The sequence below is a fragment of the Eulemur rufifrons genome, chromosome 7 (assembly GCF_041146395.1).
Source record: "Eulemur rufifrons isolate Redbay chromosome 7, OSU_ERuf_1, whole genome shotgun sequence".
In the NCBI taxonomy this organism is placed as follows: Eukaryota; Metazoa; Chordata; class Mammalia; order Primates; family Lemuridae; genus Eulemur; species Eulemur rufifrons.
Genome location: NC_090989.1, coordinates 261,035,295 through 261,054,772, shown reverse-complemented (window position 1 = coordinate 261,054,772; position 19,478 = coordinate 261,035,295). Strand labels below are relative to the sequence as shown.

The 19,478-nt window shown below is 37.6% G+C and overlaps 1 protein-coding gene across 3 annotated transcripts in view; it reads right to left on the bottom strand.

The window, feature by feature from the left end:
- SLC44A1 (solute carrier family 44 member 1) overlaps positions 1 to 19,478 on the bottom strand; it is a 166,917-nt gene that overhangs the window by 21,589 nt on the left and 125,850 nt on the right. The window contains exons 15-16 of one of the 3 annotated variants that reach the window (XM_069474518.1): positions 18,621 to 18,701; positions 15,430 to 15,747 (exon numbers count right to left, since the gene is read on the bottom strand). In XM_069474518.1, the coding sequence (XP_069330619.1) occupies positions 15,724 to 15,747; positions 18,621 to 18,701 (105 nt within the window). In that variant the 3' untranslated portion in view covers positions 15,430 to 15,723. Of the gene's footprint in view, positions 1 to 15,429; positions 15,748 to 18,410; positions 18,702 to 19,478 lie in introns of those variants that run through there. The other 2 variants (XM_069474519.1, XM_069474517.1) reach the window with 2 other exon arrangements.

The following is a 19,478-nucleotide window of genomic DNA, read 5'->3' as shown; positions in this document are numbered from 1 at the left end:
TGTATCAAATTTTTGATATCAGTTATTTTTCAACTTCAGAATTTCTATTTGTTTCCTTTTGGTAATTTCTTTTTATTGATATTCTCTCTTTGGTGAGACATTGTTCTTCTGATTTCTTTAGTTCTTTGTCCTTGGTTTTCTTTATCTCTTTGAGCATATTTAAGACAGTTAATTTAAAGTCTCTGTCTAGTAAGTCCAATATCTGGGCTTCTTCAAATACAGTTTCTATCAATTCTTTTTTCTGCTAACAGGCTACACTTTCATGTTTGTGTGCCTTGTAGTATTTTGTTGTTAAAACTGAATATTTTAAATATTATAATGTGGCAACTCTGGAAACCAGACTCTTGCCCCTCCCTAGGGTTTGTTGTTACTGCTTGCTTTGGGTTATAGTTATTTGTTTAGTGACTTTTCTAAACTATTTTTTGTCAAGATTGTATTCTTTGGTGTGTGTGGTCAGTTCTATTAGTTTGTGTTCAGCTAGCGATTTGACAGAGATTTCATTAAATACCTAGACCAAAAAAAAAGATCATCCTCTAGTCTTTGCACACGCGATCTGGGTGGGGACACTCTTTAACACTTGGCAAGGCTGTTTACAACTCTGCTTTAGAATTTACTTCCTGCTTCCTGCTTGCATCCTGAAGGTTAGTCAGGGGTGAATGTTTATGGTCTTCTTAGGTCCTTTCTGTGTCTAGCCCTGGGCGAGTATGTGGCCTTCTAGACTTCCAGGTATGCGCAGGAGCTTTTCAAAGCCCTTATTTCCCCACGTACATCCTTCCCTAGCCTCTTCCTTCCCAGGTTTTCCATCTGTCTGCTGCTTGCCCATCTGTTACTCCTCACCCCAGGTTGCCGCAACTGGTATATTTGCCTTTAAATGTTTTTGACAAATGTCACCTGAGAGGTCGCATCAGCCTTAAGAAGGTTCTGAGGCAGGGGAAACAAAGACAAACCCCTGAGCCAATCCTTCAGGGAGCCACCAGACAGGTCAAAACACACAACGCCAATTTTTTGGAGAACAAGGTCTATATCGCTCACTCACACCAGCAGGCCACATCAGAAACACGAGCCACCCTCCCCACAGCTGCGGCGGAGTGGGGATGGTATGCAGGTAAGTTAAAATGCCTCAGTGCTCTCTGAATTGAAATTTCCTTGCTTAGCATTTGCCTAGTTGTTGTAAGTTTTTAATTAGATTCCAGAATTTGGCAAAAGTTGCTTTGATGGTTTTTGCCAGCTTAATCATTGCTTTAATGGAAGAATGGAGTTTTGGAATTTGCTACTCTGCCATTTCAGCCATATCACCCCATCATTAGCTTTTATACATAAAACTAGAGTGGAGACTCTAACTTGTGTTCACGTCTTTACTCACGGCTTCTAACACATAGCAGGTACTCAATACATACCTGTTAGGTAGTGACTAAGTAAATAAAGAAATTATCATCAAATCCCTAGAAGACATTATTATTCCCATTTTACAAAGGAAGGTACTGAGCCTCAGAAAGGTTTTGTGGCTTTCCCAGGTTATCCAGCTTATACAATAGGTGGCAGAGACTGATTCAAACCCATATCCATAAGCCCAAGAGCCTTGTTCTCTTCCTTATACTATGCTGGCTCCTTTAGGTATCAGAAAATAAGGAGATAACGATTCTGTTGTATTTAGCTGCTTTCAAAGCATATTCCTATTCACTAATTCATTTAATTATCATAATAATCCTCCAGCATAGGCTGAGCATATTCCATTGTATAGGCAAGGAAACTGAGGCACAGAGAGGAAAAATAACCTATAATTGGATTGGAGGAGCTGGAGATAAATCAAAAATTCCAATTTCTGATTCAGTGTTTTTTCGGTTATTTCATCTTGCCTCTTTACTAAAGTAAACAAGGTTTTCATCTTAACGTGGTTCTTTCCAGGTGAAAAGTAAATTATTTTCCATTGCAGTATTGCATGCAAACTGGGAGATTCACACTTGACTCCCATCTTTCTCACTTGGCCCCTATACCAATCAGTCATCTAGTTTTGATGATTCTACCTCTTCATGAGCTCTTAAATATACCCCTTTCTCTCCATTCCTATTGCCAGTGCCCTAGCGGGAGCCCTCATTCTAGATCACTTGGCATATTATGATGGTCTCCTCACTGGTTTTCCTAACCCAGAAGTAACTCACCCCATACTATACTTCCCACTATTGTCAGAGTAATTTTTTTCCCCGAAATGCAAATATCAAACACTCCCTTGCTTACAGTCTTTCAGTGAGCCCCCATTCAGCAGAAAACCAAGACTCTTACAATGGCCCACAAGACCCTCATGACCTGATCTCTGCTGACATCCCCAACTTCATGTCCCCACACCTGCTCTTTAGTACAGATTGACAGACACACCATCATTTCTTCACATATGCTGTTCCTCCTTCTTGGAACACTCTCTACCTCCCTTACCCAAAGGCTTATTTACTTAGTACATCCCCACCTCCCCGCCCCTTCCACCTTGGAGTGGGGCTCCCTGCTGCTCCTGAGTTAGCTGTCAGAGCAACTGGCACACTGTAGTATTAATACAATCATCAGCTTACCACTTTGCCTTCCTAAATGGACTATGAGTTTTTGGAGGGCAGAGACTGGGTCTCTTATTTCCATATCCTTAGCTAATATAGAACTCAGTAAATGTCTTTGGAACAAATGAAGACTATCTGTTTTATTTATACTTAAGAACATGTCTTGTAACTCATAATAGAGGCAGACCTAAATAAGGTCTGAGGTAACAACTTCAGTTAAAGCATCAGGAAGCTATATGTTGGGACTTAACCAGCTCAGCATCTCCAAATCCCAATTTGAGAGCCATATGTGGGTTATTTTTGCTTTCACAGTAACTTGAAGAATGCATATACCTTCTTCTACCAGAGAATAAAATCCTATAAATCTTGGTGTTTTCCTTTCTTTTCAGGTTGCTAGGAAGCTGAAAGTATTTAAGGCTTAAATGTACTCTGACCATATTAGTTCTAGAGTCTACCATATTTATTTCTTCCTGTTTATGTCTTTGCTTTTACATTTTTAATAATCTTTTTGTATATATGCCTTTTTTGGGACAAACTGGGGCATAAATACATAAATATACATACACTAAAAACACACTGCATGTTATTTCTTGTTAGTATAGAAGCACAAAGATGCTTAAGGTAACAAGGTAGAAGGGGAGAGTTGGAGCCACTGAGACAAAGTTTGTCCTCAGCGACCTAAGCAACACAAGCCATTGCTAGGTTGGGAACTCTTAACTGAACACCAGAGATCAGGTAGATTTCATTGATCAGGGAGTGGAGAAATCTTTGTTGGCACAGAGAAATATTTTTAAGATCTCCAACTCTTCTTTAACTGGCTCCTTCTTACCATTACAGAGATTTTACAACAGCTAGCACTGAGCAGAAAAGGAAAATAAATATTTGTAATATTCAATGAATTAGAGAATCAGAGCCTAGCTGAATGTGACCACCTGGCACAAGCCCTGTCTTTAAAGGAAGAGGTGGCGCATGTCACCCTGAGTATAGGCCTCCATTAGTTATTTTCTGTTCCCCCAAATCTAGTTACCAGACCTGCTGGGTTTCCCACTGGAATCCTCCTTTTCCCCAGTCTTCCTTTTAGGCCCTGGCTCAAGTCTTCTAGGTTTCCACTCCCAATCCAAGTCTTCTTAGAGCTAGATTACTCTTCTGCTTAGATTCCTCTTCTGTCACAGGCTCCCCACAACTCACAGTTTAGGTCTGAACACACACACACACACACACACACACACACACACACACACTCCTTTATCCTCTCTAGGGTCCCCTCTTGCTGCACAGCCACATGTTCTCTGCTCTGGAGATTCTGAACAACTTCTGTTTCCTCATGTTGCCGTATGATCGCCCATGCTATTCTCTCAGTGTAGAATTTCCCCCACCCCTCCACCTTTCCTCATCTGGCTAATTCCAGCTCATCCTTCAAGACTCAGCACAGAGAGCTTCTCCTAATGACCTCAACACTTTCCTAGATGCTTCCAAAGCACCCTCTACGTCTCATCATAACCCTCTCCGCTGTCTGCCTCCCTCTTTAGCTGTGAGCTACTTAAGAGCAGGCAGTGAGCATTTACCAATGCGCTCCCTGCATCTAACTCTGGCTGACCAGAAGAGATCTCAGGAAATGCCTGTTGAATGGAAGTGGATACACTTGGCACACTGCTGCAGACAGGCTTAGGAGACGCATCTGAAATGGGCCTCATTCATCACATTTTCTACAAAATGTGAGATGTGGATCTCCTCGATCTCCACCGGTCTATCATTTGTATTATTTTTTCTAATCCTTCTAAATGTATCAAATCCTCCTCACTCCTTCCACTGACCTTCGCCTTGTCTAATTAAAAAAAAATTCCTAAACACATTTAGATTTGACTTAAATTTGTTCTCAAACTGAAAGCCAATTGTCCTAAATACCATTTATTAAGCAAATTCTTTGCCTCCTTATTCATTTAAGGTATAATCTTAGCTTTTATTAAATTCTTATAAATAATAAGATTTGGGGAACTTTCTCTTCCATTCCACTGGTCTATTATCCCACTGGTTTAGTTACTATCATTTTATTAGCTTACCTGGCTATTTGTTTTTATATAATTTAATTTCTTATATTAAAAAATTATAGAGGAATGTTTTAAACATACAAAGAAGCAAAGGAAAAAAAAAAACAATTAAATTACCCATAATCTGACATCACAGAAATAACCATAATTATCATTTTGTTGTAAATAGGGTAGCTTTTGTACCTGACTTTCACTTAACCATCTTGCCAGATTAACTGATATTCTCCAGCTTTCTGTAGAATGTACTGGCTGATGTCTATATATACTGAATGTTCCTGGAGAGAGGTCTACATTCAGGGGCCTGTGTACTCTGCTCTCAGCATCGGTGGGTTGTGCTTAGCAAGAACCAGGTGTGTTTATTCCAACATGTTATGCTAGGTGTGGTTACACTAATGGTATCATTACTTAAATATTATGTATACTGATAAAAACAATGAATATGAGTAGTCTCTATGAACACTAATGCTTTGAAAAGTTGAATGCCTTGGAAAGATTCAATAAGGGTAAAACGCAAAAACTACTACTCTCAAATTATGTGTGGGTGAGAAATACAAACACTGGAAAGAAATTATAAAAATTTGGGAATCTACACTCAGTGGGTTTCATAATCATCTCTAAATTCTTGATCCATTTAAAAGAAATCAATATTTCACATTATTACATCTTTGGGTGGTTACATTACCAGTGTTGTTAATGCAAAAAAGAGAGTAGACAACTTCAGAAGAGTCAAGGAGTCATATGAAAGAATTAATATGCCTATCTCCAAAATTGGCCAATTAACATTTACATGTTGTAGTTTTTAAAAAAATCATTTTTAATGATTCTCCTTTTTAACAAAATTTTTCAACTGGTTAACTCCCAGTGCTTACAGAATTGGTTAAGATAGCATCTGTTATACCTCATTTTAAGATGTATAAGAATATTTTATATAAATGAGATCATGCTATAAATATTGCTTTAGTCCCTGCTTTTTCACTGACTATATTGTGAACATGATTCTAAGTCATTAAATATAATTTATATAATTGTTAATGCCTGTCCAGTCTTTACTGTTGAACTTTAATTTATGCTTCCTTTTATTTAACATCAAAACTATGAGACTAGGCATGGTGGCACACACCTGTAATCCCAGCACTTTGGGAGGCTGAGGTGGGAGGATCAGTTGAGGCCAGCCTGGGCAAGATAGAGACTCCCCATCTCTACCAAAAAAAAAAAAATAGCCGAGGATGGTGATGCACACCTATAGTCCTTGCTACTTGGGAGGCTGAGGAGGAAGGCTTGCTTGAGCCCAGGAGTTCAAGGTCGCAGTGAGCTATGATCATGCCACTGTGACAGAGTAATGCCTTGTCTCAAAAAACAAAACCGAACAACACCAAAAACCAAAAACCATCTATGTACCCTTTTTGATTTCCTCTTTCCCAGACAGAAAAGCTTGGTGTTAATCTTATGCCTAGCCTAGGATTTCTTATATAACTAATCTCCTTTTCTCAATTTTTACTCGCCTCTTTATTTAAAAAGTATTTTTTTAAAAATCATTTTATTTTGTTGTAAGCTGCAAGAACACTTTCTGGAAGATGGAGAGAATAGACCAACCACAAATACCTAATATTGTCTCCCAGTGTGAGGTTACAGGATGCAACGTGAGGTTGACTGAAAGCCTCTTTGTTTTGCCTTGAAGGCAATTCCTCACTGCTGCCTCTCCAGGCTGACAGACCTGGCCAGGGAGCTTGTACCTAGAGAGCTTTAAGATGTCTGTTGAAATTGGTGATAAGCCCATGAAATGGTCTAGCAGCTTAGCTTTACTCTTTCTGGAATCCTAAATTTAACCTGGGCGAATCTTCTAAAGTTATTTTCTCAGAATTTGGACAGTAAACAAGGTACAAAGCATTTCTTACTTTCACTACTACTCGCCACAACTGAAAAAACAATGTGCAGAGGCATGAATTTGTGGGTCAGTCCAGCAACACCTGATCAAAAACATGAAGCCAAAGAGCCTCATGGGATACTGGCTTCTTTCTGAACCTTTCAACATCTTCAAAGGCTTTGAGCTGTACAGCTCTTTGAAGCAGCTCAAATTTTAATCACTACTTACAATGCTGTGGTGGATAAGTATTGTGTCTCCTGAAAGAATCCTCTAGATTTTTTTATTTTCTAAAATTTGAGGTTAAACACAAAGTTAAATACTTTCCATAGCCAAACAGAGAGAAAAGACTTTGGGGTACCCTTCTGAAGATCTGAGGCTTCTCATGGGCTCTTTAATTACTAAGTGGACTATACAACAGAAATGATGTAAATCTGTATCAGAACCACTCAAAAAAGAATGATTCAGTCCAGACTGGTTAATATTCTTCAGTATCCCAAATATCTCTAGTGTTTAAGGACACCCCACAAATGTTGTATAACAACTTCTTTTGGCAGGATGGTATAAACAACCAGAACTATCATCTGGGAATTACTCACATTTGCTAATAAAGGCATTACTCACATTTGCAGTTTACAGAGCAGCTTTGCAAGAAAAATCCAAAATTACAAAACAAATTAGGAGAGGTTTATGGGTATTGCAAAAGGTCTTCCACTTAAGAACTTCCCTTCCTTAGTCTCTAATGTTACTGAAAATAATTGGTTTTTAAAAAGCTTGCTTTTTCCAAATTTTAATGGGGCACAGCTACTGCCTAAATGATGGCAGTTTCACCAATGTACAAACTCGGCTGGGCACGGTGGCTCATGCCTGTAATCCCAACAGTTTGGGAGGCCGAGGTAGGAAGATTGCTTGAGGTCAGGAGTTTGAGAACAGCCTGGATAACATAGCAAGACCTCATCTCTACCCAAAAAAAAAAAAAAAAAAAAAAAAAAAAAAGCACTAACTCAGTCCAGATCCAGGCTTCCATTCATGTGCAGGGCACTGTACCAGGCACAATGCATGTTTTCCATGACAGATGTTGTCTAACGGAGCTTTTCTACTCTGCCTGATGATTGAATTCAGCTGCAACCTTCGCATTCACAAGGCAACTCAGTCTCCAGCTATGAAGTCTGGCTGGTCAGTGGATGAACTCTGTACTTCAGAAATTGGTTTAAGTATATTTATATTTCATACTCCAAGGACCCTAGAACATGCTGAGAGACAGAAAGGAATAGCCGGGAAATTCTAGGGCACCCTTGCAGCACACTGACCTACTTTGAAATCCAGATGTTGCCCATGATTCTATCCGTCACCACCCTGGGCATGGGAAAGCGTTACGACACGGTAGACAATAACATTCTTTCCTATAAAATTTTATTTATTACATAAAAAAGTCTATACATTTGTTAGACTAAAATACAGTTTTCATTATAATTCTGGCAACTGAGTCAGTACACAGAGAAAACTTAGCATTAGATCAGCACTTTTTTTTTTCTAGTTCATATTTCTGCACAAGAAAAACATTTCAAAGCTCCATTTCATATAGGCTCATTGTACTCTGAAACCAGATGGAGTTCCATCCAATTCAGAGCTCTTGGAAGTTAATTTCCCAGCAAGATTTGATAACTCCAGAAAGTTAATTGCTTAATATACATATTCTTAAAGTCCTCTGAGAGCATAACGCTCCATCTGTAAAGTCTGCACTGTGTCAGTAGTGACGGTCACAAAGACTAGGGCTACAACTGTGTCTGTGGGGCATGTTCAAGCACCTACATGTTTGTTTCCCCACATGAATACAGTGTAGTGACACTGTAATCACACACACAGAAACTCAAAATAATGGTAAGGAAAATGATCCCAAACTATGGAATTCATGGAAGGCTTCCCTGTGATCCTCCAGTTTGTAAAAGACAAAGACAAGATACAAAAAATTCATTTTGGCACTATGGAAATAGGATGGAATGGCAAAAAAAAAAAAAAACCAAAAACAACAACAACAACAAAAAGGCATCAGACTGAGAAATACATGGCACCACAACATACTCTCATGCTGGATTACACAGCAGTGAGAAATCAAGACACACCGACGTGTGTTTTCCGTCCGTATCACGCCACACACTGGGCTGGGCTGGACACTGGATGTGAAGACTCAGTGCCTGAGAGATCAAGAGCAGGTCCCTATCGTATTGACTGATCTTTAAATTTGGCTGCCTGGTTCTAGGAGCTCTATTCTAAACTCACAGAGTTCAGAAAGGCTGTGCCAGCCAGTAAGTAAAGTTGGACCTTTGGTCTTCAGAAGATATGCTTTTGTCTTTGGTTGTTTTTCAGAGCCCCTGTCATTTTGTTTGATGCCCTTCACACTTTGCCCCTCACCTTTTTGTTAGCTGTAAGGTTTTTCCTTCAGTAATTGAATCAGCTAACAAACCTCTGAACTTACTTCATTAGGTGCAAGATCTATTAGAAGTGCATTCCGTGGTCAAGAATACTCTGAGACTGTAATTGAAACTTCTTTTTGTTATGGAGCTCTTAGTACCCTTATGTAGGAAAGAGATCAGAAAACCTCAACAACACAACACAATCTAGCAGCACTAAGGCAACATGGACGAAAGGTACCTATACCCACATGATCATCTGTGGAAATCAAAACTAGCAAAAACAAGAAAGTTCCAGAAATTCTGAGCACAGAGTACTGGAACCTAAAGAATGGGAAAAATATACTTAATAGTCTGTCTCAAATCACCAGCCTCCATAGCTGTCCTATTATTGTCACATTCCTGTGTGGTGTCTAATACAATTTATGGAAAAAAGTCCTGACTGACCTATCAACAGGGAATATGAAGAAGGTTCTCAAATCTTCCAGTGGTCAGTTAGAACGGTCACTGGGACCCATTCTACCTGCCCAATTATTCCCCAAGTCTTCTTTTCAATCCTTACTTTTATTCACATGGAATGATTTAATACATCGTCCTCAAACAACAGCGAACACGAATTATATTCCTAGCTGATGGGATGGGTGGATGAGATTCATACATGAGGGTCAGAACATTCCCTTTAAGTCATACACTTCTATGACAAAAGGACGTACCAAATTTAGATACTTACACTGGACTTAGGCCCTTTTCTACTTGATATGGAAATTTCCACCAGTGGTCTTTCCATTTACTACTGTGGAAGGTTCATTAAGGCTCTTCTGGGAGTGTGGGTTGGGGTAGGGAGCTGACTTTTCTCCTTTCTTCACCAGCCAGTTATGAGATTTCCGTTTTCTTCAGCCTGAAAATGTAGGCAACGGTTTGATGTGTGACTATCAGTCATGATCACTGGAATTAAATCTTAAAAGAACTTCAAACTCCTTTAAGGATTTCTGCCTGCTTTTCCAAAGGCCCAGAGAGCTTTCCCTGTTAGATGCAGCACCCTTACCTAGTAGTAAGATAAATCCATGTGCTTCCCTAAAGAAGAAAGGAGGGGTAGATATAGGGGATTCGGGATGTGGTCCCATTGGTAGAGTGGCCCAAAGCTGCTTTAGGGGTGACTGAAAAACACTCAAAAACAGGAAACACCTCCCTGATTTATGCACGGAAAAAAAAACACCTTTTGCATTTCTACCCCCAACCTCAGCTTCTCCAACTTTCTACTAATTTTTTTTTTTTTTTAACTGTGGACTACACTTGAGTTTTGTTCATTTACCATCATCTGTTCTTCGTCATGTTGACACATATATCTCAAGACAGTGATATACTGATAACACTATGCCACATAATGTCCTATCTGATTTACAATAAAAACAATCAAGTGTTTCCTAGATGGACAATTACAAGGATCCCCTATTCATTTCCTCTTGGATTTTTAGGTCCATTGCAAATAATTTGGTACCTTGCGAAAAATTCCCCCCAGGACATACATACCCTCCTACTTCCAAGGAAAGAAATCTTACTGTTGTGAAGATTTAGTGTTGACCATCTTGTTATTCATTTATATTAGTGTGGTTTCTATTTCCTATCCTGGTACTAGATTATACAAAGTCTTTAAGTTACAAAAATGATTCCAGGCCAAAGGTGGTTAAGTATCATCTCAAAAGTATCTTTAGTGGAGGCCTAATCACTTCCTCATTTCAAAAAAATCAAAACAACTTTAGAGCAGGCTTTAGACTTGTGTTCTCTAGCCCCTGAGAGGGTAGTCAGGTGGGGACTGGCAGTCTCAGGGCCCTGAAATTCTATGAGCATTTTAAATATTCATAGATGTACTATGAGAAAGATAGTCCACAGCTTTCATAAGCTCAAAAGGACCCATGGCCCCCTCAAAAGAACCTGCTTTTGAATATCAAATATTAAATTTGGGTCTTAGCAAATAAAAGTGAAAAACTTTTGAAACATTTGTAAGTGACAATATTTTCATGTTCAATTAGATCGTCACTAGATCATGAATGAAAGCTTTATTATTCTGAGCTCCCTGGCCTGGAGGAAATATTTAAGTTGTAAAACATCGTATCAAAACTGAATAGCCTAATATGTGGGACCCTAACAATTTCAGAGATTTTTCACAAATTTACTAATGAATTTCCTTAGAAAATAACAAACTATTTCTGTCCATATAATTTACAAAAGTGGCAACTGTTCATGCAATATTGAAAATAAAATCATTTGTCTTTTTTTACACATAAAAAATCAAGACGGTAAGGAAGAAAGAGCAGTATAGGACTTCTATAGAAAAGAGAAGTTTTCCATAGAAATTCACAAGTTTAAAAACTCTGCTTTGAAGTTTTCCGTAAGAAAGATATTTTCAAAGATTTAAATCTTGGATTAAAATTGTCCTCTTAAATTAAAATATGGAGTCCAAGTATTTGGCTCAAATTTATGAAATTTGAATGAAAAAGTGTGCTATTTTAAATTTATAAGTGTATACAACATGTTTAGTTTTTGTTCTGTTTTTTTAAGTTTGTTAGCTTTAGATTTTCTCTGGGCACACTCAAGGGTCCTGCTTTTTAAAAATTTGGGCTATGTGGCACTAGACAAAGATGAGTTAATTCCAAAAGCAGTCACTGTGTATGAACACACCCCACTTTCAAAAGGGCTAACATGCATTCCTTAGTACACAAAGATACATGAATATGCATTTAAAGCAAAAAGCATTCTATGTTGTGAATATAGAATACACAAATCTCTGCTTTATGCATTTACTTTTGGACCCACAATTTTCCAACATATACTCACAGACCACTTCTTAACAACTCTAGGCAAGCCGTTACAGGGCATTCCTATCTGTCAGATGGAATGTATGAAAAGAATACAGAAATTAACTGTGGCAGGTGCACTGATAAGCCTCCAGACTGTGAGGATTTTAAGTAGCAGTAGAAAAGCAATAAGGAACTTACTTATTGAAAAGCGAACGCCTAAAGACCTTTCTGAAGGAAACTTCTCAGAAGCTATGTTAAGGCTATTGGAAAGTCCCATTTAAATGAGAAAGTTACTGATCAAAAATAAAATAAAGTGTTCAAGTCCCCATTACTGGCAGCTCTGGTTTTGGAACTGATCCCAGGTTTCTACTTTGTAGGTTGGGGGATCTCTTTAAATGGCCTTTAGTAGCTAGTGATAGTGCATGATGGAAATGTTTGAGGTCTCGGGGACACTGATGTGGCCTTACAAATATTTGGAGCCTGCAGTTCCTACAGTTGTTTTGAAGAGGAATGAGAGAGGTATTACTCTGGGTTAAAGCAGGATAAAGGGGTCAACTCCTGAACACCCCCTACTGGGGTGAATTCCTAAAACTGCCCTGGGAAGACAAGGGAGCCCTTGGCAGATACCAACATCAGTGGTACTGGGAAGAGATTATGATCAGCAGCTTAATGCCCTTCACTGAAAAAAACGAAAAATAAGAGTAATGGAGTAAAGAAAAAACCTACTTCTAGCATAATTTTTAAATAGACTCAGTTAAGTGCCTCTTTCTTAACCATTATGGAAAAAGTTTGGGGACCAATACACAGTTAAGCCACTTGAGTTGCAATGACTTAGGACTTAATTATCCTATAGGATAGGATAAAAGCTTTAATCCCAAACATTAGCCATTGCATTAAATGGTTTAAAGGAACAACCAGCTTTGAGCTCTGCTCATCCATGCAAGGATTATACAGTCTCAGTGCCCCAGCTAAACTGTTAACGTTTTATTACTATTTTACTGGCAAGCCTCTCATAGAAGATGGGCCTCTTGTATTTACACTGAAATATAACCTTTTCTCTTCCAGATTACATTATGGCAGAGCTTATTCTTGAGGCAGGAGCCTAGAAGTTCTAAATTTTGCACTAGAGCTTTAATCATCTGATGGCAGAAACCATGCCTCTCTGGTCAGCGCTGCCACCACTTGCAATAGAGGACCTTAACTATAATACTGTTAGAAATATGAGTCCTGAATTTAGTTTTGAAGATCCACTACAGAAAAAGACAAAAACCATAACACAGAATTAATGGTTTATAAAATTAGTCATGTCCACATTTCACAGATAATTTTTGTTGTTCATCTATTCTTCTCACTTGGGCAGGAGATGGAAGCAGTGAGCAAATAGCAGTAAGGCAGCCCATAGCTAGCTGAAGAATGACTTGCAATGAATGAAAGAGGCAGCAGGAATATCCAAACATAACCTCAACACATTTAAATATTGCTTAAAAGCCTCTGTAAGGCTTATCAAATTAATCAAGGAATAAAGCTCACATAAGAGTGATAGCCCATATATCAAATATCTCTCTGTGTGTGCCTGTGTAATATATATGCATATTTGCATATATCTATATGGCACATGAATTTACTTAGGGGAAACAGCTTGGCAATTAATTTGGAACTCAAATGACATGGTTACACATAGATCATAATTTCTAAACACAATGTTAGTAAAACAAAATTTATTTGTAAAACAGGACCTGTTATATAAAATGGCACACAATCAAGTTATACAAAAATACAAAATTTCTTTCTGATTACAGTTCTAGTTGCAAATGATAATTAGAAAGCATTCCTGGTGGCTTCCAAATAGCTGAGATTGCGAGCATATGGAACAGGGAGCAGCAAGAGTCCATGATGCAGGGATGTCCAAGTGAGTAGAACCTAATTTCCAAGTTCAAGACTTCCATCAGGTCACTTTGGAGGGACATCTAAGATAGCTAGCTCCTGGAATGTCTTCTGTTTTGATACCCATCTTCTATACTTTTGCCAATTCTAAATTTAGTTCCCAATGTTTCTGAATGTCCAGTATCTGTGTGGCTATCAAACAGATGGTATTCTGAATTTTCTTACATGATTTGCTCTCTCACCTATTTGGACAATTGTTAGTTACATAATTATATTTATTCCATTTCAAATGAGTACAGTGATACTGTTTGGCGACACTAGATGTTAGATGTTAACTTCTGGAGAATTATTGTTTCAAAATAGCTACTCTCATAATGTTGGTTTCCCAGATCTTGCTAAGACATGAGCTCTTAATTGTAGTTTTTCTTTTTTAAATCCAGACTCTTATTGCAAATATTCTGAAAAATCAGAAATATCACATGAACTTTGAAAAGAAATCAAGGCATTTAGCAAATTTTAGCCTAGCTAAAGAACACCAATATTTAAAAAAAAAAAAAAAATACAATTTACCTTTTGCAGCAATTTAAAGGTCCAACCCTTTGAAAGGAAGCACATTAGCAAACAGCTGCTTTTAAGCCCTAGTGACATTAATTGTATGCGTTTCCATAATACTGGTCTAATTCACTGTCTAATTCTGGTAGGAGGCAATGCTTTCTTTCAAAAGATTCTCCTTCCATGGAATGATAAAATGCTGAGGCTTTTTTTTTTTTTTTTGTACAGAGCCTGTATTTAGTGCAATAAGTTTAAAAAATTTGCTCTGAAATATTTACTTTACATTAACAAAAATAGCTTTTTTTAAAAAAATTGTAACAAAAAGGAGTTATCGCATAAACAGATCATGAATTATTCTTAGCAAATTACACTTTTTTTTCTTAAAGCATTCACCATTACAATAAGCAGAACAATGGAATATTAGCCATTCATATCTGGTAAGCTTCAGGAATAAAAAACAAACAAAAGCAAAACAAAATCAAACAAACCCCAAACCCACCCCCAAACAAAAAGAACATTCGCACTGGAGGATCAAAACATTAACCAATTCTTCAGTTAAACATCGTAGAACTCTGGATACTCAATGAATTGCCAAGGAGAGGAGCACCTGCCAGTGTGTTTTCAGATTTTATAGCAAGCATTTAAATAAAATGGCCGTTTAACCCTAAGCCACTGACGTTCCTCTGAAGCAGAAGCCCAAGCACCGGAATTTTCAATGCTTTATGTTCCATGTTTCTGTCCCTTCTTTATTCCTCCCAGCATTACTTAATCTGCAAATCAATACACAGAAACTTAAAGGCTAAACTCACTGGGTGCCCCAGCTTCCTTTCAAATCAGGCACACAAATGTGTGGAGGATGCTACTGAAGTCAAAAAGGAAAGAAAGTCAAAAATATAAGAAAAAAGTTTGCATAAGAAAGATTTTATCTAACTTTTTCTTTTTTTTACCTACTTTCTTTTAAAGAAGCATTAGGGTAAACTACAAATACCTGAGGAGTTGGTTACCTTTTAATGTTGGCTGACAAATGTATGAACTATTATGAAAATTCCCATATTGGACCCACTTGTATGTTTCTAAAAGTAAAATGACATGGCTTCTTTGATTGGGGGAAACTGATTGGAGTAATTCCTTATTTTCCTGAAAGCACATGCCTAGTCTTGACCCACTAGGACGTACGCATCAGTAAAATAAGATCTTGATTTTACACACACATCAGGGAAATCACCCCTGAATAAACTTTAGACAGAGAATTTGGTACAATAATTTTACCTAATTTAAATAACTAAAGTTAAAATCTCCTCTAAGTTATTAAAAATGTTAATCAGATATGAATCTTAACATATCCATAAAGACAATTACAATTGAAAACATTAAATGACGGAAGTTGCCTTGTAAAAGCCACCCGTATGAAAGGAGTACATGTTTGACAAAAATAAGCATAAAAAAGGTATTAAATCCCTGTTCCTTTTCTCTGATTTTGGCTGATTATGTGTGTGTGTGTATATACATATACATATATATACACACATACATATACATATATACACACACCCACACACACAAATACATAGTTATGTGTATATATTGTTTTGGAATGTCAATGGGTTCCATAACCGTCGGCTAGGTTCAAGCAGAACTTGCTCCAGAAGCCTAGAAAACAAAGTCATACAGAGTATAATCTTAGACAATTACCATTAAAAGAAGATCATGAATGATGTTACAAATATACACATGGTCACAAACAGCAGCAGGGCAAATGGATTGAGAATCCTTCTCCCCTGAACCCATATTCCTGGGGCTGAAATTCTCATAAGTGTTGAAAGTCACACTTCCTTCAGGATCATCTTTGAGATCTGCAAAGCACACTTCTCTAGTCCCCTTCCCACAGTACCCAGGTTTTCCCCTCCCTTTCTTCTGTAAATTAGCAAGCAGACAGCCAGAAAATCTCTTTCCTAAACCTCTTCATCACATTTGGTAAATTTTTCTAAAATCAGAGTTACAGAAAGAACTCATAAATCTTTAAAGTTTCCTTAACTAGTGAGGCTCTCTCAAGAAAAGGCTCAAGAACAAAACTGGAAGTTCTCATATTTCATTCAGTGATCCCATGCCAAAAGCAAAATTTAAAACCTCATTTTTTATAGGCTAAAAATAAGCCCTAAATTAAAATATTCCATTAAGGAGGAAGATAGTGAATTCAAACAGCAGCAATGTTTCCAGAGATACTGCAAAATAGGCATGATGCTCTTTTACAGAACTTTCATCTATGTGAATTAAAAGAAGCAAATACAAATAAGCAATTCTAAATTCTACCAATCCCCAAACTTTGGGGGGGAGGGGATTTCTCAGATAATTGTTTAAAAACACCTAGGAGGGAATGGGGGTAGGAGGGGCCAACTCTAATCATGCACACTGTGAAAGAGAGATAAGGAAGATAAGATACCAAAGGGCTTCAAAGTAAAACTACTCTGTGAGCAACATTTCACACTTGCCTTTGGGGGAATTTTTTAACCATTTCAAACACCACTCTTAGGGACCCAATGCTATAATGTCCAATGTACCAGAAGAACAATGCACATAAAAGATGTATTTTGGGACAAAGCAGAGGTTTTTTGCCATTAATCTGCAAGCGATGAACTGATGAACAACATAAAATGAAAAAAAAAAAAAAACACTAAATGAAAATTTTAATGAATTGTTTGAGGTAAGTGACAATAGTTTTAAACTGAAAATATTATTAGGAAAAAAACTTTCTAAAATTTTTGGCTTCTGGAAGAATACCATATAACTGGGCAATTCTCCTAGGATTATTACCTATAGGTTAGGGGTTTAGATGAGGTAGGTATACTTGTATTCTGGTCTACCACAATTCACCTACCATTCACTAAAGAATACTATGGAAATAAATACCAATTCATGGCCAAATTAGCTAGTTCTCAACCTGCAAACACTTCTCCCTTTCCTTTTTTTTTTGTTTTAACATATATATAAAAAGAGACAGGATCTCACTCTGTTGCCCAGGCTGGAGTGCAGTGGCATGATCATAGCTCATTGTAAACTCAAACTCCTGGGCTCAAGCGATCCTCTTGCCTCAACCTCCCAAGTAGCTGGGCCTATACGTGTGCAACACCACGCCCAGCTAATATCCCCAGCTAATAAGGAACATGGCTGGGAAGATTGTTGGTGAGCTCCCCCGTACCCACGCAATCCACTTCTGCGTGATGCCCACTTACAATAAAGAGTTCCGTGGGTATTCTACGTTCCTTTACTTGTAATTAGAGCGATCTGTGCTTTGGGAATCTAAATATTTAAGTCTGACTATGTAACTATTCATGTTGTTAAGTGCAACACCAAAATAGGCACTAGAAGGGGTTATAGAAGAAAGAGTTCATATCTGAACATTCTGCTGAGGCTTTAATTTAGGTGGAATATGTAATTATTGTGTATATATGTATAGCCTTCCTGCTTCTCCCATAAATGAACCTATTTCCTTTGCTCTTATAATATTTAAGTAAGCTTGTTTTATATCATATGTTTCTTAAGTTGAAAACTTATAAATCAAACCATTTTATTAAAGTGTAAGGAAGAAAGAAGGAAAGTTCTCACCTCAAACTTTTGGGCATTATATGCAATCAGTTGGCACCTTGTTTAAAATTGTTTAAGGGTGTAGACAATTATATAATATTTTGGAAATAAGCATGCTATTTAAAAAACAATACATTTGTATAATAAGGAAGTAATTAGGCCAATATATGCTAGAGGCGTCTCTTGTTATGCTGCAGTGAGAATATCTATGGCAAAAGCAACTCAAGATTCTCTTAGCTTGATTAAGTTGCTTTATTCAAATGAAAGTGGAGTAGGGAGACATATCTGTCTATATATATATATAAACTCACTGACCAGAGATAATTTATCCTTCTCACAATTAAGCTGGGAGAAGACTAGGTTGTCTTATTGAGTGGGAATGTGGGTGCTGATGGAAACAGCCTGTTTGCTACTGAAAAATAGCTTTAAGAAACAAAGAAAGTACAATATAGGCAACAGAAGAAAAAGTCAGCAAAGGGGAAAAGACAGCAATGTAAACAGAACAATATTTTAAAAGGGGGAGAATATGAGTTTTAGCAAGTTGAAAGGAATCGCTATTATCACCTTTCAAAATGATAAAAACCAAACCGTCAGTTCAAGCGTACACCCATATGTTCAGTCTGATTATACACTGACAGGTAGAAGGAAAACAAGAGAAATGCCAGTTTTACCTTAGGGACAAAACTATCATCCCCTAGCCCCCATGAGCACTGAGGAGGAAGCTGTTCCTTTCAGCTTACTTTTACAGAAGGTGGTCTCAGTTGTGACAAGAATTCTGCCATCCAAGTGATGGGCAAGCACACAAACAGAAAGAGCAGCATGTCCTGTGTGATACAGATAACAAAAGCTTCTCCTGAAGAAGTGCAGTCAGTGAAGACAGAGAGAGAGAGGAAGTGAAAGTGAAATTCTTGGAGGGCAGCCACCTCCTCATCTCCACCTACCATCGGCTTTAGCTCTCTGGCATCGGCAGCGCCTCCCTTACCAGCTTCTTTCATTGCTTTCCTACTGTTTTCCACAAATTCCTGCAAAATAGGGACCACATTGCATAAATTCTTGGGTCCTATCAGATTTCAGTTAATAGATGAATTCTAAAGAACGCTGACATTTTTGACTCAATCTTGGCAAATGGATGGCCTAAAAACATAGCAATCAATAATATTTGGTATCACACATAAGAGCTGCTAAATTTGTGGGAATGGCCTGCAATCCATTGATAAAAAACAAATCTTCTTTCCATCCATTCACTGTGACAATCTCACTAAGGCTCCAAGAGATAATGTTAGTTCTATCTGGAAGAGAAAATACCTAACATTATTAAAAGACTATTTTCCCACAGTTAGAATATCGTTTTATTTGTTGTCTTATTTTTTCCATATCAAGGCTAAATGAAACACGAACAAGTTAATCCATAAGCCTCCACTTTAAAATAACCCTAGAAGGTAAGAGAAAGCATTGATATTGCTAACACAAAATACTGTTTCTTACCAAACCATAAATAAGCTATTTTAAAAAAAAAGTCAATTTGACCTTGACATTACTTCATAAAGCAGGAAGACAGGGTGTATCAACCAGAATTTTTGGTTAGAAGTAGTTAAAATGAGAATGTGCCTCAAAGGAAACATTTCTATTCTGTCAACGTTTATGAAGCACTTCTTCATTAAATATCCTCACCACCCTTATAGAGAAACTGAAAGAAGAAAAACTGTTCTTTATTCTAAACTGTTTATCAGTGGCTTAAAAAACAAAAACTCTTCTTCTAAATGCCTTAATCAGAGATGGTTTACGAGAGATGCATTGCT